The 27,159-nt window shown below is 40.6% G+C and overlaps 2 protein-coding genes across 2 annotated transcripts in view; both read right to left on the bottom strand.

The window, feature by feature from the left end:
* Nucleotides 1-1,723: 1,723 nt before the first annotated feature.
* Nucleotides 1,724-8,478, bottom strand: LOC309392185 (leukocyte elastase inhibitor-like; the record flags this gene model as incomplete). Its single annotated transcript, XM_081953186.1, has 4 exons — nucleotides 1,724-2,050; nucleotides 5,388-5,555; nucleotides 6,105-6,247; nucleotides 8,274-8,478. 4 exons carry the CDS (start codon nucleotides 8,476-8,478, stop codon nucleotides 1,850-1,852), a joined length of 717 nt encoding a protein of 238 aa, XP_081809312.1. The 3' UTR covers nucleotides 1,724-1,849.
* A 961-nt stretch (nucleotides 8,479-9,439) lies between these two features.
* LOC309392184 (uncharacterized protein) overlaps nucleotides 9,440-27,159 on the bottom strand; it is a 30,220-nt gene continuing 12,500 nt past the window's right edge. The window contains exons 9-15 of the mRNA XM_081953185.1: nucleotides 19,497-19,637; nucleotides 19,207-19,391; nucleotides 18,061-18,198; nucleotides 17,277-17,394; nucleotides 12,532-12,674; nucleotides 11,815-11,982; nucleotides 9,440-10,571 (exon numbers count right to left, since the gene is read on the bottom strand). Of these exons, the coding sequence (XP_081809311.1) occupies nucleotides 10,152-10,571; nucleotides 11,815-11,982; nucleotides 12,532-12,674; nucleotides 17,277-17,394; nucleotides 18,061-18,198; nucleotides 19,207-19,391; nucleotides 19,497-19,637 (1,313 nt within the window). The 3' untranslated portion in view covers nucleotides 9,440-10,151. The remainder of the gene's footprint in view (nucleotides 10,572-11,814; nucleotides 11,983-12,531; nucleotides 12,675-17,276; nucleotides 17,395-18,060; nucleotides 18,199-19,206; nucleotides 19,392-19,496; nucleotides 19,638-27,159) is intronic.

Raw genomic sequence — 27,159 nt, 5'->3', positions numbered from 1 at the left:
GCTCGGCCTCCTGTCCTGTTGCGGCTGTGAGGAAGCAGATGTGGGCTGGCAGCCACATGGGGTCCTGCTGCGCATGTTTGTTGGTGCTGCCGCCACGAGGCAAGTGTTGGATGGTTGGCCAGGCTGCGGCGGCTCTGAGGTAGGTTAGTGCAGGGCGCGTGGGGCAGCTCCATTACCCTGCCTCACCTTTTGGCTGTGGCACCGAGAGCAACCAGACAGAATGGGCAGCCAGCCAGCTTTGCAGGCTCTTAAGTAGGGCTTATTTTGCAGGTAGGGCTTAGGTGCACATGAAAAAAAACACGCTAGATCTTATTTTGGGGATAGGTCTTATTTTGAGGGAAACAGGCTACACCGAGGGGTGGGGAGGGGGAAAAGATGTGAGGAAGAGAGGATAGAAAAAAAATAAAAACATTGACTTCATACTTCCTCTGTTGCAATAGAATAAAGTGTTAAGATTGAACCTCAACTTGTACTTTTCTATGATAGTGTAAACTAGCAATTTCTATAAAGAAAAATCAATCTAATCAATAAGTATCGGTGGGTTATTCTCAGACTCTGTTTTTCATCAGACTTGTTACGCGAACCTAAAATACCTTTTATTAAAATACCGGCTGCTGACTGGATCCTTTATTAACCACTTTACAACCACTGTTCTGTAAGACTAAGCGCTGAAAACTATTATTTTGTTTTCTCTTTTATCAATTCCTGAAATTGGTATTTGATGGCAGCATTGTGGCAAATAAAAGTAAGGGTTTGACTACCATGGGGATCAGGGCTGTCAAACTCATGGCCCATGGGCTGGATGCGTCATGCTCTGGCCACGCCCATTCCTGATTCTACAGTTGTTGAAATTCATTTGTTTTCTCATTAATCTTCATTCAGTACCCCATAATGACAAAGTGACAACAGAATTTTAGAAATGTCTGTAAATTTATTAAAAAAGAAAAAAACTGAAATATCAATGCTTATGCCACAATACTTGGCATAAATGTTCAGGCCCATTACAACAATTCATGGTAATTTATCTTTACTGAGGGGAGATAATGTGGACAAAAATATCAGAAAATTAGTAAAATGAGGTCATTAGTGAACAATTCTGCATTTTCTGAATGATAAGAAAAGTTGTACCATAATTCCTCATGGTACTAAGACAAGTGACAAATGGTTTTGTATCTTTAAGAACAAAAAAGTCACTTTCTGGATTCTATATTATCAATGATTTTCCAGGACCAAAGAGTCTGGACCAAAGAGTTTCAAGGTCAAAGGATCAAAGACACATTATATTGAATGAAAGCCAATTTTATTCCAGTAATTCATGTGTTATTTGTGTTACGAATACAATACACAATAGCTACCTCTTGCCTGAGAGCTTTCAAACAACTCAAACTAAATTCCCAGAATTCCTAGCTAGCTGGTAATTAAAGGAACTCCAGTCAAACACGCCTAAATGTCCTAGATTAGAGATGGCTACCCTTTAGAGCAAAGCCACATAAAACCTATTACCAGACTTAGGAGTTCAAGAAAATTGAAGATGGAAAATATCTGGAGAAACCCAACTTGTTCATAGCAATTCCCCCAAGCATGCAGAGAAACACTTATTTGCTAGGATGCTGGAATTTGGTTTTATGCCTTACGATACTCTTTGTGGAGAAGCAAATCTACCAAGGAAAAGAATAGTGTTTGTTGGATTATGACGGATAAAAAATAGGAAAGGGTGGTCAGCATTAAAATTCTCCCCTAAAGACAAACAACAACCCCTCATTGTAACAGCAGTAGCTGCTGCTGCTTCGGTGCCCACTTCATTTACTTCCAGAAATGACTTGTGAACAATTTCAGACACATGGAGATCCTAGGATCCTGACATTCCAGACAAATTAGCCTTGCCACTGTCAAACACATCTAATAGCCCCAAGGCTGAAAAGTAAGATTTAAGATCATAGTTTTCTTCCAGCTGAAATTTAGGCAGATGTACATAGACGTCCACGTCAGAATTCATATTTTTGGGCTGGGTCCATTCTTGCAGTTTTTCGAAAGTAAGCTGCTGCTCCAGCTAAAACGGCAAAGAAATACAAGTAATTATTTGCATCACTATGCCACACTATTTCCATTTCAGCACAGAGAAATGTGTTGCTGAAAACAGGACATCACTGACTTCAGTATGAATTAACTTGCAGAGCCAGAGAGCACATTTCTGTACCTCAGACATGGCCTTTCTCTAACTGAGTGCAAGATGGTTTCTGCCTCATGCTAAACTATTTGCATCTTTAACAGATGTTCAGGTGGGAAAACGATTAATGCAGAATCTATAGCATAAACATTATTAGAAGTAAACATAGATGTTTTAAAAAGCATTTTCAGGCAAAATCATCTCCAAACATAACATAAAAATCATTTATTTCATAGATACCTTACTGTTTACCATTTAAGGTACTATTTAAGTCTAATCTGTTTTCAATTCTTTCACCCGAGATGATTAGGGATTCATAGTCCCTGGTACAAAAATGAAGAATACTTTAAAGATTTTCTGGAAATCCCCAGAATAAGGCAGACTCTCTTCAGAATCCCCTGATGTATTTTTTTTTTTTGAAAAAAAGTTTTATTGGTTTTTTAAAACATTTATAGTGAAAAGGGTAAATGGAATGGTTACAAATTTTGGCAGTAGCAAGTGTGACAGACGCCCCCTCCCTCCAAACTCATAAGTTACATCCAAATATCAGACATTAATCCATAGTCATAAAAAATCAGCATATTAATTCTAGAGAAAAATTTTTCAGTCAGCTTATATAGTTATAATATATAATCTAGATATAATTTCATTATTGCTTTCGGTTTGTTTATAACATTGTGGCTTTCTTATTCATTTTTGTGATCTGAGCTTTCTTGGTATTGCCCCTTCCCCCCCTGCTGGCAGAGCTCCGGCCCCTCCCGTGTCCTGTGTGACCATTGTGGTGTCTTCTGTTTTTTCTAGGTTCGCTTTGTTTTTTTCCATAAAGGCCTGTGCCTCTATGGGTGTGTTAATTCTAATTCTTGTCTCCTCCCAGAATATCAGCATACCTTCAGGCATCAACCATCTAAACCACACCCCCTTCTGGTATAATTTATTCGCCAATTGCGAATAATTTTTCCTTTTCTCCCTAATTTTTTTGGGAATCTGCTTTAGAATGGTTATCTCCCTATCATGGTATATCAATGTTTGCCCCCTTTGCACACCCAGAATTTCATCTCTTGTGCTTTTCCTAAGGAATCTAATATGAACCTCCCTGGGTACATTGTGTGTTCTGGCATATGCTGAGTTCACTCTATAAGCCAGATCTATCTCCCATTCCATCTGTTGTTTATCTTTGTGTGTATATTCAGCTAAAATATTAGTCATTATGTCCCTTATATTTTCCCCATCTATTTCTATTACATTTTGGAATCTAAGATAAAAGGACATTCTCTCAAAATCTGTTTTCATTTGTTGAATATCAAGCTCTTTGTTTCCCCTCTGCAAGGCCTCAACCCCCCCTCTCGCCTCCGCCACCCCACCCTCCACAAGGTCCAGTCTCTGTGAGTTCTTATAAATTTGCGCTTGGTTTTCTTTAATTTCATCTTTCATTTCCCTTAGCTGTTTCTTAATTTCCTCTTGGCCCTGTAAGATTTGCTGGAGCATTTGTTGAAAGTCTATCTCTGTAGTCTTGGGTTGCATCAATTCTGTTATCTTTGACTGTGTGGCTGGACTGGATGTTGCAGATGTTGGAGCAGAAGTAGCAAAACCAGGTTTTCCAGGAGGTGGTCTTTTTGGAGACATGGTTTAAAAAGCAAAGAGATCAGTCACTGTAGAGATTGGGCAGCTGGAGAAGAAGAGCAGGCAGTCGAGTCCAGGAGACAGAGAATCCAAACAGATGGGAATTTCTTTAGTCACTCTAGCAATAGATGAAAGATTTTTTTTTTTCCCAGAGGGTTCAAAAAATCACAATCCACAAGAGATTCCTCTGGGCGGCTCGGAGACAAAGACCGGAAGCCTGAATTTTGAAGGTGGAGTCAGATCTCACAGTTCACAAAGACAACGGAAGTGTGCCATCTTGCCCTGCCAGTTTTGGGCTCAGAGGCATAACAAACTTTTAAAAGTTCAGAAAATTCTCAGTTCACCCATAAATTCTAGATCTAAGTCCAAGGAAAGTCACTTTTATAGGGGTGAGGCATCATTAGTTGGCTCTCCCCCTTCCTCCTTCCCCTGGGGGCGAGAGCAAAATCTTTTCAAGCCGCTTGTCCAAGGGGGGGGGGAAATCCCCCTCCCTCTAGCCGCACCTCCAGCAAAGTCCGAAAGAAACTTTGTTTAAAAAAAGAGCTGAAAAGTCCATTAATTCAAAAGAAAGGGAATGAAGAAAGGAAGCCTCTCACCACACCGCCGCTGCTTCATTCAGAAGTATATTCTCCGATCGGCATGGGGCGAGACGCACGCGCGCGCGTCCTCCAAAAGGCTCCCCGATGCCTAGAACGAAGCGGAGAAGCCCCCGCCAGCCGCCGCCGACGCCAGGACCCTCCGCGAGCCGTTCCCTCGGCAAGACGCCCCTCCAGGGCGTCTTGTGCCCCCCTAGAAGCGGGGGGAGCCCACCGGGAGAGCTGGAGCAGGCAAAGACCTGCCTGTCGCCGTAGCCGCCGGAACCGGAAGCCTCCCCTGATGTATTTTGAGCCAATCATTACATCACATAAGCCACAACTTTGTCCATGCATATGGGTGATCCTACAAGTATTTACAATATTTTTTGGACTATAAGATGCTCTGAAGTATAAGATGCACCTAGTTTTTGGGGAGGAAAACGAGAAATAAAATCTGCCTCCGTCTCCCAGCAATTTCCCTCCTTGCAGCAAACGGCCTGTTTCAGTTTCAGTTTCACCATAGTGTGAGTAGCAGAAGCAGCTGATTGTCATTTGGATCAGGCCCCTGACGATCAGCTGTCTCAGGCAGCAGGGATTGCCATAGCCTATTGATGCCTCCTCGCGCCCAATTTTCAATTTCTACATGCCCCGTTTTTAGCCTCTGCGTGTCCCATTTTCTGCCAGTTCCAGGCAACATGGATCAGAATGGGCAGAAAATGGGGCACGTGGAGGCAGAGATAGGCAAAGGCAATGGCATTCCCTGCAGCCTGAAACAGCTGATGGTCAAGAGGCCGATCCAACCGATAATTAGCTGCTTGTGCTAATCAGGCTATGGTGAAGCTGTAACTGAAACAGACTGTTTACTGCAAGGAGGCAAATTGCTGGGAGGCAGAGACCAAAGGGTGGGCTGGCAGGTGGGCGGGACTACATTCTGTGTATAAAACGCACCCAAATTTTCACCCTTTTAGAATAATTTTGCTTAGGACAATGATTTTACAGCAATAGCAAGAAAACAACAGAATCACCTGTTCCAGGCCGGTGGAATTATCCTCAATGTTATCAGGCAAAAGGATTATCATGCTAAGATCCTTTCCCTTGTATGGCAGTTCCAGCACACGACACTTGCATTCAGGGATATAACGAAAAGGAAGTTTCTCTTCCATAAACATCATCTTCACATTCTTCTTTTCTGTCTGCATTATTTTAAGAATATTACAGTGAGGAGCTTATCAAACAACAATGAAATAAAGTTTCTCCACATATATGCTGACATTGATAGAACTGGTTCTGGGAAGTGAATCTTTGCAAAACTATATTAATATATAGCTGTTCTTTGAAATCATACAACTCTATTAAGCTAAATGAAATTCATTTCCAGATAAGGATAAACAGAACATCTAAACCAACTTAAAAAAAATTTAAAAGGGAAAAACCCCTACCTATAGTATAAGAATAAATAAAAACTCCTTTATTGTTTTCCTTCATGTATTAGTGCAAATAGACAAATGACCCACTAAATTAAGTAAAGTATTTCAGAATGGAATTAGGTTTAACTTTGAGATTTGTAACTAGTGATCAGGCACAAAGGAACTGATAGAAGGCTGAAAAAAGATGAGTACAGATAAGTTAGGATTATGTGTTCAATGCTATCATAAAATGTTGATGATGCTTTATGAGAGTAGCTATTGCTACACCTACCTAAACCACAAGCTGTTATAGAAGAGAGACAAAAAATTATTTACCTTATTTAATCTAAAAGGCATGTCTTCAGTATCTTTTTCTTTAAATGCCTTTGCCCAGTTGCCTTTAAAGTAGACAGCATTCACCAAAACCAATTTAGTCATTTCATTGATGGATCCTTCAGATAACAACTCAGGGATTTTACCTTGATGGAGACATTTTACTGTTAATTAGCTGTGCCAAGAACTGAGACTTATATATTATTATCAGTGAGACTGATCTACCATAAATGCACTTGTTAAATGTTCCTATATTTCCCCTTTGCAATTATCTTATAAATATTTTTCTTTTTAAAAAATCCTGTATTAGCAAAAGTTTCTGTAAATGGCACTCAGTGGCCATTTGTGTCAATGTGCCATATCTCCAGAGTCAATCAATCAATTAATCAACCTAGTGCTGGAATGGACCCTAGAGGTCTTCTAGTCTAACCCCCTGTTCAAGCAGGAGACTATTTCAGACAAGTGACTGTCTAGTCGCTTCTTAAAACTCTCCAATGATGAAGCAGCTACAACGTCTGCCTTGAAGCTGTTCCACTGGTTAATTGTCCTCACTGTTAGGAAGTTTCTCCTTAGTTCCAGGTTGCTTCTTCCCTGGATTAGTTTCCATTCATTGTTTCTTGTCCTGCGCGCAGGTGATTTGGTAAATAATTTGACCCCCTCCTCTTTGTGGCAACCTCTCAAATACTGAAATACTGCTATTATGTCACACCTAGTCCTTCTTTTCTCTAGACTAACCAAACCCAAAATCACCCACTTTAAAGTAAAATACTCTTTTTACTCAACATATTAATCAAAACATTCAGGGTTTTTAATATTCATTTGCTGAGGTAACATCAGTCCCAAAACTCCTGGCCTTCTGGAAGAGTCTTAAAATCTGACTCTGCTGGCTGGTCTGGAGCTCTGACAGGAGAGTCCTATGCTGGGGGGCTGGCTGATGGGATAGAGAGTAGATCCCCATCCTCATGTCTCCCGTCTTATTGGTTTTTGGTCTATTTAGTCTTTCTAAATTTTAATTATTTTGTATTGTGTTTTTTTTATAAGATCCCCAAAGTTGCTGCAACAGTGCAAGGAAAGCAGCATATACACTTAATAAAAAAAGAATGTGAATTGAAATAAGCAGATCCATTAATACTAATACTAATTTAATAAGTGCAATAATTCACTTAACAACTGCTGCAAGAAAAGTCATAAAATAGGGCAAAATTCACTTTATAAATGTCTTTTGGTCCAATTGTGGTCATACGTTGAGGACTACCTGTATCTCTTGGGAGATACTTTAAAGGCACCCTAACCCTGAATCCTGACTGGAGGGGGTCTAGATCAATGGTGGGTTTCAAATTTTTTTAGAACCTCTTCTGTAGGTGTGGCCTGCTTTGTGGGAGTAGCTTGCCGGCCATGTGACCGGCTGGGAGTGACTTGGTGCTTAGCTACCAAAATGTTGGCTTAGGAACTCTGGTATTGAAGTGTGCAAGTCTTAAAGCTGTCAAGTTACAAGATCCTTGCATCCCTAACCCTTTAGGAAAAAAACCCCCAGGGTGTTCAAACTTGACAGATTTAAGACTTGTGGACTTCAACTTCCAGAATTCCTCCTCTCGCTCTTCATCTTGATGATGTGCGGATGGGCTGGGGGACGGAGCTGGAACCAGTTCTAAACAGCACTGTAGATTTGTGGAACCTCCTCTATAGAAGAGGTTAGAACTGGCAGGAACCCACCCCTGGTCTAAATAATCTGTTTCATCCAGAAACCTCTGGAGCTGTCATGCAACCACCATCTCAACCACCTTCCCCAAAAAGGGAAGATGGAAAAAGGTCAGAATTTACCCAATAGGGTGGAATCCAGCGATGGCTTCTTAAGAAAAGAGCGGACCACAGCTTCCTTATAGAATAAAATACACAAATACAAAAGCAAATGGTAGTGTTTCCCCCCAAAAGAAGATCTTATTTTGGGGGGTCCCAAAATAAGCACTAGGGCTTATTTCCAGGGAGTGTCTTTTCCCTCCCAAAGTATAAGAGGCCCACTTCTTCTGCTTGCTCACAATGGGGCAGGCAGCCGTGCAGTGTGCCAGTGCAGCTGCCACAAGGCAGGAGGGATGAAGCTGCCCCATGAGCCCTGAACCGGATTACTTCAGGGCCTCCACAGCCAGGTCACCCATGCTGCAAAACCTGTCTTGCCTCGTGGCCACAGCACCAGCAGCCCCATCCAGTAGGACCTCATGTGGCTGCTGGCCCACTTCTTCTGCTTGCTTGTGGGCATAACAGAGCAGGAGGCTGAACAATGCACTGCTGCCGGTGCTGCGGGCATGAGGTGAGACGGGTGGAGCTGCCCAATGTGCCCCACACTGGCTTTCCTCAGGGCCACCGTAGCCAGGCCATCCATCCCAGACACCTGCCTTGCCTTGCGGCCATGGCACTAACACACTGCTCGGCCTCCTGTCCTGTTGCGGCTGTGAGGAAGCAGATGTGGGCTGGCAGTCACATGGGGTCCTGCTGTGCCTGTTTGTTGGTGCTGCCGCCACGAGGCAAGTGTTGGATGGTTGGCCAGGCTGCGGCGGCTCTGAGGTAGGTTAGTGCAGGGCGCGTGGGGCAGCTCCATTACCCTGCCTCACCTTTTGGCTGTGGCACCGAGAGCAACCAGACAGAATGGGCAGCCAGCCAGCTTTGCAGGCTCTTAAGTAGGGCTTATTTTGCGGGTAGGGCTTAGGTGCACATGAAAAAAAACACGCTAGGTCTTATTTTGGGGATAGGTCTTATTTTGAGGGAAACAGGCTACACCGAGGGGTGGGGAGGGGGAAAAGATGTGAGGAAGAGAGGATAGAAAATAAATAAAAACATTGACTTCATACTTCCTCTGTTGCAATAGAATAAAGTGTTAAGATTGAAGCACAACTTGTACTTTTCTATGATAGTGTAAACTAGCAATTTCTATAAAGAAAAATCAATCTAATCAATAAGTATCGGTGGGTTATTCTCAGACTCTGTTTTTCATCAGACTTGTTACGCGAACCTAAAATACCTTTTATTAAAATACCGGCTGCTGACTGGATCCTTTATTAACCACTTTACAACCACTGTTCTGTAAGACTAACCGCTGAAAACTATTATTTTGTTTTCTCTTTTATCAATTCCTGAAATTGGTATTTGATGGCAGCATTGTGGCAAATAAAAGTAAGGGTTTGACTACCATGGGGATCAGGGCTGTCAAGCTCATGGCCCATGGGCTGGATGCGTCATGCTCTGGCCACGCCCATTCCTGATTCTACAGTTGTTGAAATTCATTTGTTTTCTCATTAATCTTCATTCAGTACCCCATAATGACAAAGTGACAACAGAATTTTAGAAATGTCTGTAAATTTATTAAAAAAGAAAAAAACTGAAATATCAATGCTTATGCCACAATACTTGGCATAAATGTTCAGGCCCATTACAACAATTCATGGTAATTTATCTTTACTGAGGGGAGATAATGTGGACAAAAATATCAGAAAATTAGTAAAATGAGGTCATTAGTGAACAATTCTGCATTTTCTGAATGATAAGAAAAGTTGTACCATAATTCCTCATGGTACTAAGACAAGTGACAAATGGTTTTGTATCTTTAAGAACAAAAAAGTCACTTTCTGGATTCTATATTATCAATGATTTTCCAGGACCAAAGAGTCTGGACCAAAGAGTTTCAAGGTCAAAGGATCAAAGACACATTATATTGAATGAAAGCCAATTTTATTCCAGTAATTCATGTGTTATTTGTGTTACGAATACAATACACAATAGCTACCTCTTGCCTGAGAGCTTTCAAACAACTCAAACTAAATTCCCAGAATTCCTAGCTAGCTGGTAATTAAAGGAACTCCAGTCAAACACACCTAAATGTCCTAGATTAGAGATGGCTACCCTTTAGAGCAAAGCCACATAAAACCTATTACCAGACTTAGGAGTTCAAGAAAATTGAAGATGGAAAATATCTGGAGAAACCCAACTTGTTCATAGCAATTCCCCCAAGCATGCAGAGAAACACTTATTTGCTAGGATGCTGGAATTTGGTTTTATGCCTTACGATACTCTTTGTGGAGAAGCAAATCTACCAAGGAAAAGAATAGTGTTTGTTGGATTATGACGGATAAAAAATAGGAAAGGGTGGTCAGCATTAAAATTCTCCCCTAAAGACAAACAACAACCCCTCATTGTAACAGCACTAGCTGCTGCTGCTTCGGTGCCCACTTCATTTACTTCCAGAAATGACTTGTGAACAATTTCAGACACATGGAGATCCTGGGATCCTGACATTCCAGACAAATTAGCCTTGCCACTGTCAAACACATCTAATAGCCCCAAGGCTGAAAAGTAAGATTTAAGATCATAGTTTTCTTCCAGCTGAAATTTAGGCAGATGTACATAGACGTCCACGTCAGAATTCATATTTTTGGGCTGGGTCCATTCTTGCAGTTTTTCGAAAGTAAGCTGCTGCTCCAGCTAAAACGGCAAAGAAATACAAGTAATTATTTGCATCACTATGCCACACTATTTCCATTTCAGCACAGAGAAATGTGTTGCTGAAAAACAGAACATCACTGACTTCAGTATGAATTAACTTGCAGAGCCAGAGAGCACATTTCTGTACCTCAGACATGGCCTTTCTGTAACTGAGTGCAAGATGGTTTCTGCCTCATGCTAAACTATTTGCATCTTTAACAGATGTTCAGGTGGGAAAACGATTAATGCAGAATCTATAGCATAAACATTATTAGAAGTAAACATAGATGTTTTAAAAAGCATTTTCAGGCAAAATCATCTCCAAACATAACATAAAAATCATTTATTTCATAGATACCTTACTGTTTACCATTTAAGGTACTATTTAAGTCTAATCTGTTTTCAATTCTTTCACCCGAGATGATTAGGGATTCATAGTCCCTGGTACAAAAATGAAGAATACTTTAAAGATTTTCTGGAAATCCCCAGAATAAGGCAGACTCTCTTCAGAATCCCCTGATGTATTTTGAGCCAATCATTACATCACATAAGCCACAACTTTGTCCATGCATATGGGTGATCCTACAAGTATTTACAATATTTTTTGGACTATAAGATGCTCTGAAGTATAAGATGCACCTAGTTTTTGGGGAGGAAAACGAGAAATAAAAGCTGCCTCCGTCTCCCAGCAATTTCCCTCCTTGCAGCAAACGGCCTGTTTCAGTTTCAGTTTCACCATAGTGTGAGTAGCACAAGCAGCTGATTGTCATTTGGATCAGGCCCCTGACGATCAGCTGTCTCAGGCAGCAGGGATTGCCATAGCCTATTGATGCCTCCTCGCGCCCAATTTTCAATTTCTACATGCCCCGTTTTCAGCCTCTGCGTGTCCCATTTTCTGCCAGTTCCAGGCAACATGGATCAGAATGGGCAGAAAATGGGGCACGTGGAGGCAGAGATAGGCAAAGGCAATGGCATTCCCTGCAGCCTGAAACAGCTGATGGTCAAGAGGCCGATCCAACCGATAATTAGCTGCTTGTGCTAATCAGGCTATGGTGAAGCTGTAACTGAAACAGACTGTTTACTGCAAGGAGGCAAATTGCTGGGAGGCAGAGACCAAAGGGTGGGCTGGCAGGTGGGCGGGACTACATTCTGTGTATAAAACGCACCCAAATTTTCACCCTTTTAGAATAATTTTGCTTAGGACAATGATTTTACAGCAATAGCAAGAAAACAACAGAATCACCTGTTCCAGGCCGGTGGAATTATCCTCAATGTTATCAGGCAAAAGGATTATCATGCTAAGATCCTTTCCCTTGTATGGCAGTTCCAGCACACGACACTTGCATTCAGGGATATAACGAAAAGGAAGTTTCTTTTTCATAAACATCATCTTCACATTCTTCTTTTCTGTCTGCATTATTTTAAGAATATTACAGTGAGGAGCTTATCAAACAACAATGAAATAAAGTTTCTCCACATATATGCTGACATTGATAGAACTGGTTCTGGGAAGTGAATCTTTGCAAAACTATATTAATATATAGCTGTTCTTTGAAATCATACAACTCTATTAAGCTAAATGAAATTCATTTCCAGATAAGGATAAACAGAACATCTAAACCAACTTAAAAAAAATTTTAAAGGGAAAAACCCCTACCTATAGTATAAGAATAAATAAAAACTCCTTTATTGTTTTCCTTCATGTATTAGTGCAAATAGACAAATGACCCACTAAATTAAGTAAAGTATTTCAGAATGGAATTAGGTTTAACTTTGAGATTTGTAACTAGTGATCAGGCACAAAGGAACTGATAGAAGGCGGAAAAAAGATGAGTACAGATAAGTTAGGATTATGTGTTCAATGCTATCATAAAATGTTGATGATGCTTTATGAGAGTAGCTATTGCTACACCTACCTAAACCACAAGCTGTTATAGAAGAGAGACAAAAAATCATTTACCTTATTTAATCTAAAAGGCATGTCTTCAGTATCTTTTTCTTTAAATGCCTTTGCCCAGTTGCCTTTAAAGTAGACAGCATTCACCAAAACCAATTTAGTCATTTCATTGATGGATCCTTCAGATAACAACTCAGGGATTTTACCTTGATGGAGACATTTTACTGTTAATTAGCTGTGCCAAGAACTGAGACTTAAATATTATTATCAGTGAGACTAATCTACCGTAAATGCACTTGTTAAATGTTCCTATATTTCCCCTTTGCAATTATCTTATAAATATTTTTCTTTTTAAAAAATCCTGTATTAGCAAAAGTTTCTGTAAATGGCACTCAGTGGCCATTTGTGTCAATGTGCCATATCTCCAGAGTCAATCAATCAATCAATCAATCAATCAATCAACCTAGTGCTGGAATGGACCCTAGAGGTCTTCTAGTCTAACCCCCTGTTCAAGCAGGAGACTATTTCAGACAAGTGACTGTCTAGTCGCTTCTTAAAACTCTGCAATGATGAAGCAGCTACAACGTCTGCCGTGAAGCTGTTCCACTGGTTAATTGTCCTCATTGTTAGGAAGTTTCTCCTTAGTTCCAGGTTGCTTCTCCCATGGATTAGTTTCCATTCATTGTTTCTTGTCTTGCGCGCAGGTGATTTGGTAAATAATTTGACCCCCTCCTCTTTGTGGCAACCTCTCAAATACTGAACTAATGCTATTATGTCACACCTAGTCCTTCTTTTCTCTAGACTAACCAAACCCAAAATCACCCACTTTAAAGTAAAATACTCTTTTTACTCAACATATTAATCAAAACATTCAGGGTTTTTAATATTCATTTGCTGAGGTAACATCAGTCCCAAAACTCCTGGCTTTCTGGAAGAGTCTTAAAATCTGACTCTGCTGGCTGGTCTGGAGCTCTGACAGGAGAGTCCTATGCTGGGGGGCTGGCTGATGGGATAGAGAGTAGATCCCCATCCTCATGTCTCCTGTCTTATTGGTTTTTGGTCTATTTAGTCTTTCTAAATTTTAATTATTTTGTATTGTGTTTTTTTTTATAAGATCCCCAAAGTTGCTGCAACAGTGCAAGGAAAGCAGCATATACATTTAATAAACAAAAGAATGTGAATTGAAATAAGCAGATCCATTAATACTAATACTAATTTAATAAGTGCAATAATTCACTTAACAACTGTAGCAAAAGAAGTGATAAAATAGGGCAAAATTCACTTTATAAATGTCTTTTGGCCCAATTGGAGTCATACGTTGAGGACGACCTGTATCTCTTGGGAGATACTTTAAAGGCAAGGCCAACATGGAACATTCACTTATTGTCTCCTATATATCTGCGGCTTCTTCTCTCAAGCTTTAATTCTTTTATTAGTTAATTAATTAATTAATTAATTAATTGAATTTATATTGCTGGCTCTTTGCACATGATGATTCAAAGCGGTTTACAGAATATAAAACATCATATAAAAATAAAACTACTAAAAGAAGAATCATATATAGCTTCATATAATAAAATTACCCCCCCCCCATCCCAGCAACAGCACCTCACATGAGCCATTTAATGGGCTCCATCCTGCTCTGGGTTCCCCGGGTCCTCTGGCAGAACTACATCTTCAACGCCTCCTGAAGGTTCCTGAACCCTCTGGAGGGCTAAAACCGCTCCTTCGAGCAAACCGGAAGTGTGCTCCTGAACTTCCAGTTTGCCCCGTAGGGCCAGGTTTTCACACTCTGGAGGCTTCGAGGAAGCCTCAGGAGGGTGAAAAATAGCCTCCAAAGAAGACCAAGTCAGCTGGCCAGCAGGCGCATTTATGAGGATTGCAATGGGACCGACAACATTCCCTGCCTCCCTGCTCTGATGGCTCAGTAAGATGTGACCGGCAAGAGAGAGTCCCTCAGATAACCTAGTCCCGAGCTGCCACCTGTGCCCTGCACTGGCTTACCTCATGGCTCTTGCAACTAGGCGATAGATGCCCTGACACCTGCCTTGCCTTGTTCCTGTGGTACCAATACACTACTTCGCCTCCTGCTCCATTGCGGCTGTGAGCAAACAGAAGAACTGGACCTGCAACCACACAGAGTCCTGCTGCACATAGCTCTTGGTGCTGCCACCACGATCCAGGTGTTGAATGGATGGCCTAGCTCAGGAGTGGGTTTCAGCTGGCGGTACTGCCAGTTCGATCGTGCACTTTGCATGCATGCGCAGTTCAATGGAAATTGTTCTGCACATGGCGCAGAACTCAAAAAAAAAGATGGCGGCAGTGACAGAGGACGTGGCCAGCCTGGGTCGCTGCTGGTTCTGTAACCCAGGCTGACTTACTATTATTGGTTCAGCCGAACGGGTCTGAACCAGAAGGAACCCCCCTCTGGCCTGACTGTGGGGGCCCTGAGGTAAGTTGGTGTGGGTGCATGGGGCAGCTCCATCACCCCACCTAGCCTCTTGGCCACAGCACCATGAGCAACCAGACAGAATGGGTGGGCGGTCAGCTGTGCAGACTCTTAAGGCTTATGGGCTTATTTTGGAGGCAGGGCTTATTTCAGGGAAACAGGGTACACAGAGGGGTGGGGAAGGGGAAAAGGGAAGAGAGGAAGAGAGGATAGAAAAGAAATAAAGGCAGTGACTTCTGACTCCCAACTCCCGACTGTATCTCTTGGGAGATAGTTTAAAGGCACCCTAACCCTGAATCCTGACTGGAGGGGGTCTAGATCAATGGTGGGTTTCAAATTTTTTTAGAACCTCTTCTGTAGGTGTGGCCTGCTTTGTGGGAGTAGCTTGCGGGCCATGTGACCGGCTGGGAGTGACTTGGTGCTTAGCTACCAAAATGTTGGCTTAGGAACTCTGGTATTGAAGTGTGCAAGTCTTAAAGCTGTCAAGTTACAAGATCCTTGCATCCCTAACCCTTTAGGAAAAAAAACCCCAAGGTGTTCAAACTTGACAGATTTAAGACTTGTGGACTTCAACTCCCAGAATTCCTCCTCTCGCTCTTCATCTTGATGTGCGGATGGGTGGGGGGAGGGAGCTGGAATCGGTTCTAAACAGCACTATAGATTTATGGAACCTCCTCTATAGAAGAGGTTAGAACTGGCAGGAACCCACCCCTGGTCTAGATAATCTGTTTCATCCAGAAACCTCTGGAGCTGTCATGCAACCACCATCTCAACCACCTTCCCCAAAAAGGGAAGATGGAAAAAGGTCAGAATTTACCCAACAGGGTGGAATCCAGCGATGGCTTCTTAATAAAAGAGTGGACCACAGCTTCCTTATAGAATAAAATACACAAATACAAAAGCAAATGGTAGTATTTCCCCCCAAAAGAAGATCTTATTTTTGGGGGTCCCAAAATAAGCACTAGGGCTTATTTCCAGGGAGTGTCTTTTCCCTTCCAATGTATAAGAGGCCCACTTCTTCTGCTTGCTCGCAATGGGGCAGGCAGCCGTGCAGTGTGCCAGTGCAGCTGCCACAAGGCAGGAGGGATGAAGCTGCCCCATGAGCCCTGAACCGGCTTACTTCAGGGCGTCCACAGCCAGGTCACCCACACTGCAAAACCTGTCTTGCCTCGTGGCCACAGCACCAGCAGCCCCATCCAGTAGAACCTCATGTGGCTGCTGGCCCACTTCTTCTGCTTGCTTGTGGGCATAACAGAGCAGGAGGCTGAACAATGCACTGCTGCCAGTGCTGCGGGCATGAGGTGAGACGGGTGGAGCTGCCCAATGTGCCCCACACTGGCTTTCCTCAGAGCCACCGTAGCCAGGCCATCCATCCCAGACACCTGCCTTGCCTTGTGGCCATGGCACTAACACACTGCTCGGCCTCCTGCCCTGTTGCGGCCGTGAGCAAGCAGAAGATGTGGGCTGGCAGCCACATGGGGTCCTGCTGCGCATGTTTGTTGGTGCTGCCGCCACGAGGCAACTGTTGGATGGTTGGCCTGGCTGCGGCGGCTCTGAGGTAGGTTAGTGCAGGGCGCGTGGGGCAGCTCCATCACCCTGCCTCACCTTTTGGCTGTGGCACCGAGGGCAACCAGACAGAATGGGCAGCCAGCCAGCTTTGCAGGCTCTTAAGTAGGGCTTATTTTGCGGGTAGGGCTTACTTGCACATGAAAAAAACCATGCTAGGGCTTATTTTGAGGGAAACAGGCTACACCGAGGGGTGGGGAGGGGGGAAAGAAGTGAGGAAGAGAGGATAGAAAATAAATAAAAACATTGACTTCATACTTCCTCTGTTGCAATAGAATAAAGTGTTAAGATTGAACCTCAACTTGTACTTTTCTATGATAGTGTAAACTAGCAATTTCTATAAAGAAAAATCAATCTAATCAATAAGTATCTGTGGGTTATTCTCAGACTCTGTTTTTCATCAGACTTGTTACGTGAACCTAAAATACCTTTTATTAAAATACCGGCTGCTGACTGGATCCTTTATCAACCACTTTACAACCACTGTTCTGTAAGACTAAGCGCTGAAAACTATTATTTTGTTTTCTCTTTTATCAATTCCTGAAATTGGTATTTGATGGCAGCATTGTGGCAAATAAAAGTAAGGGTTTGACTACCATGGGGATCAGTGCTGTCAAACTCATGGCCCATGGGCCGGATGCGTCATGCTCTGGCCACGCCCATTCCTGGTTTAGCGAAGGAGGGGAAAGTCCCGATTTGTCATGTGATGCCACCATGATGACAAGAGTCTGACACTCTTGAGGTAGACCCCAAAAAAGATAAAGATATTGTTAATTTTTTAAAAAAATCTCACCTTCAGTCTGCTGTTCAACCCATTGGTTAATTTCCTTTTTTGCCTTGTCTGGAGCATTTGAGAAATCCACCGTGGATAATTCAGCTTCATACATATTCTTGGTGCCACTCAAGAAATCCTAGCAAAATGAGACATATAATTTTTTTTGTAAAATAAATTATAAAATTGTAAAATAAATAGAATTATTATGGAGAGCAAGAAGGGAAGCACCTAAAATGAATGAATGAATGACTAAATAATTAAATAAGTAATTAAATAAATAAATAAATAAATAAATAGTCAATTAGATATTATTCCAATCAATTAGAAATTTAATGGACCCGTAAAACTGCATATTTCAAAGCTGTGATGGAATGTGAACCTGGAGAAGCAGTGAGGAATGAGATGGGAGCATTTTAGCAAAATACCAAGTTTTCCCAGAGAGGGACCCGCAGATTAAGAGGCTGTGTAGTCCCAATATGGAAGGGGAAGAGGGGAAGAGGTTCAAGGTAGCCACACCCTGGAATTTCTCAGGATATAGTAGGTTAGATGGTTATAACCTTCATTTGGCAAGATTCTGTCCATTAGGTATAAGAAAATGAATGACTGGATGCGATTGGATCTCTGTATAATCTTTGGGCTGGGCTGACCATAGCTGATATAATTAAGAGAGATTTAAGATTCACTATAAGCAAAGGAAAACTGATAATGACTAGCATAGTCTAATAAAATTTGAAATTCATCTATAAAGCCATTCTGATGAGCCATACCTTATTGATGTTTATTTATTTAGCAAGCTACTTACAGACAAAAAGTTGAAAGTTTTTTCTCCATACAACCTATTAGCAAGTTTCAGAATGTAGGGTGCATTGCTCCGGTTTATGTTATCATTGAGTGTGTGAAATAATGAATGAAGATCTTCAACTCCCTCAAAATGAAGTGTCTGCAAGGAAAAGATAAGTCTTAACTTAGTACCAATAAGAATTGGTTAGCTCAAAAATAATTTTGTCTAAGAACAATGGAGACATTTCAGAAATCTGTATAATCGCAGGTAGAAAGCATACATAAACAAATAGTATGATGGACCATCTTTGCAAACATATGTTTCATTTTAAAAGAGGTGCATACAGTATTTAAGATTAATACAATGGCCTTGTGCTTGAAAATTTTAGCATAGCAGACAATGGCATATCAATTTTGTTCTTACATCCTTATTCCGTACAGGTTGGACAACTATATGTGGAAAATCTAAACCAAGGGTTTTCAAACTTTCTCAGAGTGTAACCTGTCAGTTAAAAATAGAATTCCAAGAACATCTGATCAATAGGTCAACTTTAGTGATAGAAAATTGGCTAACTACCTACCTACATCTATCTCCATAATGCCTCCCTCCCTCCCCCCCTCCATTATCATCTGGATAGGTAATGATAGTAGCTACCTAGCTATCTCTATCATGTATCTATCTTTATCATCTATCTATCTATCTATCTATCTATCTATCTATCTATCTATCTATCATCTATCTATCTATCTATCTATCTATCATCTATCTATCATCTATCTATCTATCATCTATCTATCTATCTATCTATCTATCTATCTATCTATCTATCTATCTATCATCTATCTATCTATCTATCTATCTATCTATCTATCTATCTATCTATCTATCTATCACCCTTATTCTCTTGAGAATTGTTTGTTCAGCTGATCACTAGTAAAAACCTGAAGTAAATCACGAATGAAACATTATTTACCCAGTGACTCACTAACTTTTTGGAAGTTCTAAGGAAATCTAGTGATACACTTAATACATTTTAAATCGATGATTCATCCCTAAACAACAGGTGGTCTTTCAAATATACAGCACTTAAAATACAACGCGCCTTAAAAAGAGCCACACTCCTCATAGCAGCCATACTAATACGTCAGAAAAAAAAAATCTGCTGACCTTCAAGAGTTCCAAGGCTGTGTTAGCCCGGGCCCCTAAGACGATCATGGCCAGGGCTGAAGATAGACTCAAAGGAGAAAAGAAAATGTTGCCGGTTGGGTGGGCTTCCTTCAACTTTTGGAAAAGATCCAGAGCAAACTGGGAGTTTGCATTAGCCAGCTTATCCATAGTGACGAACGGGAAAGCTTGAAAACAAACAAAAAGAAAGACAATTATTTCTGAGGCACCTTTGAAACCAATCCCGAACAAGGACCACGGCAACAAGCGATGGCCGCGGGACCCGCCCTTACCTGCCGAAAAAAGAGCAGCGGCGATGCTGAAGGTGGGTTGAATGCGCAGAGAGCCACAGCCGCACAGACCCGAGGTCTTGACGTTGGAGGAAGGGCGCGCTAGGCGGTCTCTGGAGCTGGCAAGACGGCAAAGCCCTGGTACTCACTCAGACTTTCATCGGCTGGTAGGGGAAGAGTTCTGAACCAGGCAGGCTTCGAGAGTTGGAAGGCGCGCGAGAGGAGGAGGAGGAAGGGTGCGGTTGCTATCAATTTGCCCAAATCAGCACAGCGCATCCAGTACCGCACTTAGTCCACCCGCCCCAGCTGCACAAACTCGTTGACCGAAAGGGAGGGAGAGGAGAGGAAGGGGGGAACGGTGGAGGGAGGGAAGGAAAAACGAAAGGAGCAGCAGAAGCCAGAGGGGGTGAAAAACCTACTGGAGAGAACTTGCATTTAAAGGCACCGATATATGTATATATGCAGTCTTGTCAGAAAGTTAGGAAAGCAAAGGCTCAGAATGAACAAAGACAGTCAAAGCTAATAATAATAAAAGTTTCTTTGAACATATAAATAACCGGAGGGGGGAGGGCGAAAATCAAGGAAACAGTCCGCTAATGAGAGAAGACTGCAAAGGAAGTAACAGGCAGCAGAGAGAAGCAGAGCTGCTTATCTCATTATTTGCATCCGTTTTCATGCAAAAAACAACTATAGAATAGATCCACATACCAAAAACAACTGTAAAAGACAGACTGGAAATATAAGTTAAAATAAGCAACAACAACAAAAAAAAGATAAGCGAACACCTGTCTGATCTTGATGAATGAAAATCACTGGAACCTGACAGATTACACCCCAGAGTTCTAAAGGACATGACAGATGTCATCTCAGAACCACTGTATCACATCTTTCAAAAATCCTGGAGCATTGGGGAACTACCAGAGGACTGGAAAAGAGCTGATGAGGTTCCCATCTTCAAAACAAAAGGGGGCGGGGATCCAGTAAACTACAAACCAGTCACCCTAACACCAATACAAGGGAAGATACTGGGAAAAATAATAATCAAAAAACAAATCTCCAAACTTCTAGAAACGAGTAAAGTAATAACTAGAAGTCAGCACAGGTTTGTTAAAAACAGATCATGCCAAACCAAACTAATTTCATTCTTTGACTATAATGTCTAAATTAGTAGATTAGCGAAATGCTGTGGACATAGTATACTTAGACTTCAGCAAGGTTTTTGACAGAGTAGACCACAACCCACTTCTTGGTAAGCTTTGAAAAAATGGGATAGATAGTATCACCATCAGATGGATTTGTAACTGGCTCAACAATAATACAATAATACAATAGTAGAGTTGGAAGGGACCTTGGAGGTCTTCTAGTCCAACCCCCTGCCTAGGCAGGAAACCCTATACCGTTTCAGACAAATAGCTATCCAACATCTTCTTAAAGACTTCCAGTGTTGGGGCATTCACAACTTCTGGAGGCAAGCTGTTCCACTGATTAATTGTTCTCACTGTCAGGAAATTCCTCCTCAGTTCTAAATTGCTTCTCTCCTTGATTAGTTTCCACCCATTGCTTCTTGTTCTACCCTCAGGTGCTTTGGAGAATAGTTTGACTCCCTCTTCTTTGTGGCAACCTCTGAGATATTGGAATAATGCTATCATGTCTCCCCTAGTCCTTCTTTCTCTTAAGCTAAACATACCCAGTTCCTGCAACCGTTCTTCATATGTTTTAGTCTCCAGTCCCCTAATCATCTTTGTTGCTCTTCTCTGCACTCTTTCTAGAGTCTCCACATCTTTTTTACATCGTGGCGACCAGAACTGAATGCAGTATTCCAAGTGTGGCCTTACCAAGGCATTATAAAGTGGTATTAACACTTCACGTGATCTTGATTCTATCCCTCTGTTGATGCAGCCTAGAACTGTGTTGGCTTTTTTGGCAGCTGCTGCACACTGCTGGCTCATATTTAAATGGTTGTCCACTAGGACTCCAAGATCCCTTTCACAGTTACTACTACTGAGTATGGTATCACCTATACTGTACCTGTGCATTCCGTTTTTGTTGCCTAAATGTAGAACCTTACTCTTTTCACCATTGAATTTCATTTTATTAGATAGTGCCCAATGTTCAAGTTTGTCAAGATCCTTCTGTATCTTAAGCCTATCTTCTGGAGTGTTGGCTATTCCTGCCAGCTTGGTATCATCTGCAAATTTGATGAGTTCCCCATTTATTCCCTCATCCAAATCATTGATGAAGATGTTGAAGAGTACTGGGCCTAAAACAGAGCCTTGGGGTACTCCACTGCATACTTCCCTCCATGTAGATGCAGTTCCATTGAGAACTACACGTTGAGTGCGGTTGGTCAGCCAGTTACCAATCCATCTGGTGGTGATGCTGTCTAACCCACATTCTTCTACTTTATCTAGTAGTAGGTTATGGTCTACCTTATCAAAAGCCTTACTGAAGTCCAAGTAAACTATATCAATGGCATTCCTCTGGTCCACTAATTTTGTCACATTATCAAAGAATGCAATAAGATTAGTCTGGCATGATCTGTTTTTGACAAATCCATGTTGGCTTTTGGCTATTACTTTGTTTGCTTCTAGGTGTTCGCAAATTCGTTGCTTGATTATTTTTTCCAGAATCTTTCCTGGTATTGAGGTTAGGCTGATAGGTCTGTAGTTTCCTGGATCTAATTTTTTCCCTTTTTTGAAGATGGGAACCACATCAGCTCTTTTCCAGTCCTCTGGTAGTTCCCCGGTGTTCCAGGATCTCTGAAAGATATAATTCAGTGGTTCTGAGATCTCGTCTGCTAGTTCCTTCAGAACTCTGGGGTGTAATCCATCCGGTCCTGGTGATTTGAACTCATCTAGGGTAGACAGGTGCTCACTTACCATTTTCTTCCCTATTTCAATTTGTGTTCCTAATTTTGTGGTGCTGCTTTTGATAGGTTGGACTGTTTTATCCCTTTGTGTAAAGACAGATGCAAAACATGAGTTAAATAGTTCTGCTTTCTCCCTGTTGCTTGTCACCTTCTTGCCACTTTCTCCTAGCAATGGACCAATTGTTTCCTTAACTTTTTTCTTGTTTTTAACATGTTGGAAGAAGCTTTTTTTTGTTAATTTTTACTTTTGTGGCAAGCCTTTCTTCATTGTGAGCCTTAGCTTTCCTCACTTCATCTTTACAGGCTCGGGCTATTTGCTGATATTCTGCCTTAGTTATGTCCCCCTCCTTCCACTTTTTATACTTACTTTTTTTGTCTTTCAGTTTGTCAGATAGTTGTTTATGCAGCCATGCTGGTTTCTTTTGGGAGCTGTTGTTTTTCTTCTTCATTGGTATTGTGTTAGACTGGGCTTTTCTAATCTCATTTTTCAAAATTTCCCAAGCTTCTTGAGTTGTTTTCCCCTCGAGGATTCTCATCCATGGAATTTTTCCCAAGCTCTCTCTAAGTTTATTGAAATTAGCTTTCTTAAAGTCCAAGACTCTAGTTTGACTTTGTTCTACTACTTGTGTTTGGATAATGTTGAATTCCAATATTGCATGGTCACTTGCCCCCAGGGTTCCTATGGCTTCAACACCTTCTATCATTTCCTCTCTGTTGGTGAGAATTAAGTCCAGTATGGCTGATCCCCTTGTTTCCTTCTCTACTTTTTGGAAAACAAAGTTGTCTGCTAGGTTTGTTAGGAACCTGTTGGATCTTCCACTTGGTGCAGAGTTTGTTTCCCAGTTGATGTCAGGGTAGTTAACAAGTAGTCCTGAATGGCACTATGTCTACATAAGAGAAGTAAGCAGCAGCGTACCACAAGGTTCCATCTTAGGCCCAGTACTCTTCAATATCTTGATAAACAACTTACATACTTATACTTATACTAAGCTTGTACTTAGGCAAATAAAAACCAAAAGTACACATATAGATTGGGAGAAACCAGGCTTAATAGCAGTAACTGTGCAAGGGATCTTGGAGTCTTAGTGGACAACCAATTAAATATGAGGCAACAGTGTGCAGCATCAGCCACCAGAGGGATTCAATGAAGACCATGTGAGGCACAAGATATATTGGTCAAGAATCATAAGGTACAACACTTAATGAGAGTCATAGATGAATATATCTATTTTTATGTACACTGACAGCATATGCACCAAATACAAATTCCTTGTTTTTCCAATCACACTTGGCCAATAAAGAATCCTGTTCTGTTCTGTTCTATTCTATTCTATTCTGTATTCTATTCTATTCTATTCTATTCCAATACCTCTCTGTAAAGGCTTAGTAAGAACACGCCTAGAATACTGCATCGAGTTTTGGTCACCACACTGTAAAAAAGATATTGAAACTCTAGAAAGAGTGCAGAGAAGAGCAACAAAGATGATTAGGGGACTTTATTGGGAATTTTACTGGAAACATATAGTAGGGAATTGCAATATTTGATTGTAAATGTGTTAACAGGGGCTAGAATTGTATTTGCTAAAAATTGGAAAAATGAGAAAATACCAACGCAGGAGGAAGTTATTCAGAAAATAATGGAATGTGCTGAAATGAGTAAACTGACATTTGAAATTGGAGAACAAGAAGTTAAACAATTTTACAAGATATGGGATTTATTTTATCACTGGTTAGATAAAAAAACATGGAAATGAAAGACACTGGAGAATTTTAATAAGACAAGAATAATAGAATGATGCAGAATTACAACATAAAGATACATTATTATTGGATAGATTTAAGATGATGTAATGAATTGTTATAATATAAAGGAATCCAATATTTATAATATCTCATTTAAAATGAAGGAATAATAGTTATAGTCATATAAACGATGTACAATGATAATAATGTATACATATATATTGGATTGATAATATGTGACTTTACATAAATTGTGAGGACTATGGAAAGGATGCACAAAAATCTTATAACAAATCGCTGTGTGTAATTGAAGATGGTTTTATGTTGTATGTTTTGTTTGTCTATATGCCTCTAAAATAAAAACTTTTTATTAAAAAAAAAAGATGATTTGGGGATTGGAGGCGAAAGCATATGAAGAACAGTTGCAGGAACTGGGCATGGCTGGTCTAGTGAAGAGAAGGACCAGGGGAGACATGATAGCAGTGTTCTAATATTTGAGGGGCTGTCACAGAAAGGAGGGGGTCAACTTATTTTCCAAAGCCCTTGAAGGCCAGACAAGGAATAATGGATGGAAACTGATCTAGGAGAGATTCAAGCTAGAAATAAGGAGAAATTTTCTTTTTTATATATAATAAAGTTTTTTTTATTTGTTCATTTTCATACAAATAACCACATGTATATCCTTACATAACCAACACTATTTTGTATTATGAAATATTATGTCAATTCATCATGCCATCAACCCCCAAGAACTACCATTGGATCTTCTGCTCTCCATACACCATATTTGTACCTTATCCATCACTTTCTTCTCCCTCTCTCCTCCTCCCTACCTCCTTTCTTCCCTCTGTCATCCTTCTCTTCTCTACTTCCCCTTCCTCTCTCCTGCTCCTCTCTCCTCTTTCCACTCCTTCTTTCTCTCCTCTTCTTGGCCCCTCCTGACCTCTCTGCTAATCCTCTTTTCTTCCTCTTACCTCTCTCCTCTCTTCCATTTACTCTTCATCTCATTTACATGGTGTATTTCAGCCACATAGGGGGCTCCATTTTATGTTGATGGTATTAGTAATTTCATTTAAATAAACATCTTTAATTTTAACATATATCCTGCTTTTTTTTAAAAAAAGAAAAGTATACATATATAGCAATTATATTTTTAAACCCCGCCCCCAAACTTATTTTTTGCCAAAATGTGGACCTGGTTACAATTTCCAGCTATTCTCATCATAATATTGTATAGTTTATACATCATTAGATGCCCCAATTTTTAGTTCTGTCGTTATAATCTCAATAATTTTCTATTATAAGTATGTTTCAAGTTCCTCTTCCATTTTTCCAGATTTTTACTTAGCTTACATTTAATTATTTTAAAATTACAATCCTTGCTGTTCAATGCTTATTACAATTCCATTGATCTGCTATATAAAATAACAAGCAATATGCACCTCACTTTTATTCATCTTAAAAGTTCTATATGTATCCATATTTCATATATTTTTTCCTATATTTTAACCTATATTTGATTATCTTTTCATTATCATATACAATCAATTAGCAACTCAGTTTAATTATCATGTAAAAGAGTACTCTACTTTATATTCTCCACATAGTAGTTTCTAAATATCCAATTTCTTCCTAGTGAGCCTTTCATCCCAAACTCTAAACTGTTTTTCCTTTCTACTGGGTATATATTCTTCCTTCTCAAACTTTTCCATCACCCATTGATGTATCCTCTATCTCCCTGTCTTTTCTTCCTCTTTTCTCTTATTGCTCCTTTCTTTCTTCTCTTTCTTCTCTATTCCTGTCTGGCCATTCCCTTTCCTTTCTTCTATAATCCCTTCCCTTTTCTTTGTTGGGACATATCCACTCTTTTCAATTTTCCTTGCACCACTGTCAAACCTAGTGAAATCTTGTCTGCTTTTTATTTTCCATTGTTTCTACAATTTCACTACCCTCCTCCTCTTCTTTTCTCATTTCCCACCTCTAATAAGGAGAACTTTTCTGATAGTGAGAGCAATCAACTAAAGGAACAGCTTGCCTTCAGAAGTTGTGGGAGCTTCACCACTGGAAGCTTTCAAGAAGAGACTGGACAGCCATCTGTCAGAAATGGGGTAGGGCCTCCTGCTTATAGGGCCTCCTGGGGGGTTGGACCAGATGACCTACAAAGTCCCTTACAACTAGGTTATTCTGTTGTTGTTAAGAAAAACATACTCCACCCCCAATATACAGTATTTTCAGAAATTGCCTTGATATCTAAAGCATCCTCTGGAGTTCCTTCTCAATCACAGGCCAGAGAAATGGATTGTAGATACAATGATCACTTTATTTCTTGGAAAAAATGAAGGAGAAACAGGAAAAAAGTAGCAAAAATGAAAGAGGTTCACAAGGATTAAAATAGTAATAATTGTTTATACCTTTGTTTTACAGAGGAAAATTCAAGAGCAAAATGATGAAATAATTAAATCTAAAGGGCTGCTATCCTTTATAATAAAGGGTGTATGGTGACTGTAATTATAGATACTTTCTACAGTGCATTCAGAATGTATTCAGACCCACTTTCACTTTTGTCAATTTTGTTATGCTGCAGCCTGATTCCACAGTTGTTGAAATTCACTTTTTCCTCATTAATCTACATTTAGTACTCCATAATGACAAAGTGCAAAGAGAATTTTAGAAATGTCTGTAAATTTATTAAAATATAGATTTATAATAAGGTAAATGATTATTTTCAGTCTCTTTTCTGTAATAATCACTTGTTGTCTAGGCAGGCGTAGGAATAAGCACTTATGAAGCACCAGATCCAAGCTTTTATGATAGCGCTGAATACATAACCCTAACCTATCTGTAGTCATCTTTTTGAAGCCTCATATTAGTTCTTTGAGCCTAATCACTAGTTATAAACCTCAACTTTCCCATAAGTTAAACCTAATACCATTCTGAAATATTTTACTGAATTTAGCATTGTCATTTTCTGTAATACATGGCACACAGAGCCATTTGTCAGGGCACGCGAGGCGTTCACCCTTTTTTAAAGCCATTTTTTGCCCGCCCCAGGCT

This window comes from Natrix helvetica (assembly GCF_964273705.1).
Source record: "Natrix helvetica genome assembly, chromosome: 4".
NCBI classification, from domain to species: domain Eukaryota; kingdom Metazoa; phylum Chordata; class Lepidosauria; order Squamata; family Natricidae; genus Natrix; species Natrix helvetica.
This window is presented reverse-complemented; position numbering and strand designations above follow the sequence as displayed.